A 1468-nucleotide genomic window follows, 5' to 3' on the forward strand; every position below is an offset into this window, starting at 1 on the left:
TTAATGGGAGCAGAGACTGATCCTCTAACATAGTTGGAACTGTGTGTTCTCTGAGCATCGCACACACACTTAATGAAGAACATATGACTGCAGTCACATTCCACCTCATCTGCACACGACTCCATCTCATGGTGGCTTTGAGTACAGTATTTCCAAGAGCCATTTCAAGTTAATAGCTTCTACTGCTAAAAGTTAGAAGTAGCAGCACAGTTGGTGCCTTAAAGTTAGCCATATTATCTAAGTGCTCACAGCAGACATCAGTCTCAGATTCATCAGTCTGGATGTTGTTCTTGGTGAGTGTTTTTATATTTGTCTTTGTAAAAACCACAAAGCTAGGCCATTTGCTTAAATCATCGTTAGAAAGAATGCTGAGTGCCCAGATGGGATTTCTAGTTTCTGTGCAAATGAAATCACCTTAGTCCAGATTTTATTCACTCAAAACTACGAGGAAAGCAGTAGGATTTGGTTTAAATGCTGCCAAAAAGCAGGAATTCACTTAAGTTTTAATTCTGAAGCAATCCTGTTGTTAATGTTGTAGCCAGGCTCAGGCAGCATGGGGGGAGGGGTCCCCATTGTGCTTGCTGAGGAATCCCGGATCTCTCCCAGTTCGGGCTCGCTCTCGCTAGAGGTAGACCCATTGTTGATGGTGTAGACGTTTTCTGCAACTCCCTGAGTTGAAGCACAGCCATCTGGCTCATTCTTCTCCCTGGGACTTGACAGCCCTGGGAGGACAGCCATCTTCCCAGTCTGTCTGTTTGGCAGCAAGGACATAGTATAGTCTGCAATGATCCCACCCACATCTAAGTTGCATGCCTGGTCGAAGGCTAGGAAGCCAACATTGGCATTTGCCTCACACACCACAAAGGAGCCATCATCCATGATAAGGAGATCAATGCCACAGAAGTCCATGCCCAGGATGTTGGACACCTGAATAGCCAACTGCTTGCCTTGTTCTGTCAGCGGGCACATGACACCCACACCACCTGTGGGGAAAGCAGAGTATAAAGGTGACCACAGATAATGACTAATAAGTCAAATGACTCTTCAAGGGAGGGAAAGGGGTCTGCTGAGGAGGGGCAGTGAGACAGGCTTGGTCATTGCTCATAAAGGTCTGGATGGAAACCAGACCCTTTGGGAGAACAATATGATCATATCTTATCTAGGGTCTTAAAAATACTGATTTCCTCTGACCCAGCCATTCTGCTATCAAGGATACAATCTTATGTACAGAAAAAAAATTTTTAGGCACAAAGATGACAGTGTTATTTAAAATATTGGAGAATCATTTCACCTAGTACACAGTGGGCACTTCAATAAATAGTTGTTCAAATAAGGAATAAAAAATTATACTCTAAATATCTTAGAATAAAATATTTTACAGCCATTAATAATAATGGTCATAGGCTCGGCGCCTATAGCTCAACCGGCTAAGGCGCCAGCCATGTACACCTAAGGTGGCGGGTTCGAA

The 1468-nt window shown here is 43.8% G+C and overlaps 1 protein-coding gene across 1 annotated transcript in view; it reads right to left on the minus strand.

Annotated features, from left to right (window-relative positions):
* Positions 1 to 284: 284 nt before the first annotated feature.
* RIMKLA (ribosomal modification protein rimK like family member A) overlaps positions 285 to 1468 on the minus strand; it is a 39065-nt gene continuing 37881 nt past the window's right edge. The window contains exon 5 of the mRNA XM_003798962.2: positions 285 to 983. Within this exon, the coding sequence (XP_003799010.1) occupies positions 493 to 983 (491 nt within the window). The 3' untranslated portion in view covers positions 285 to 492. The remainder of the gene's footprint in view (positions 984 to 1468) is intronic.

Source organism: Otolemur garnettii, unplaced genomic scaffold (assembly GCF_000181295.1).
Source record: "Otolemur garnettii isolate 467f Iridium unplaced genomic scaffold, OtoGar3 scaffold00144, whole genome shotgun sequence".
Taxonomy (NCBI): Eukaryota; Metazoa; Chordata; class Mammalia; order Primates; family Galagidae; genus Otolemur; species Otolemur garnettii.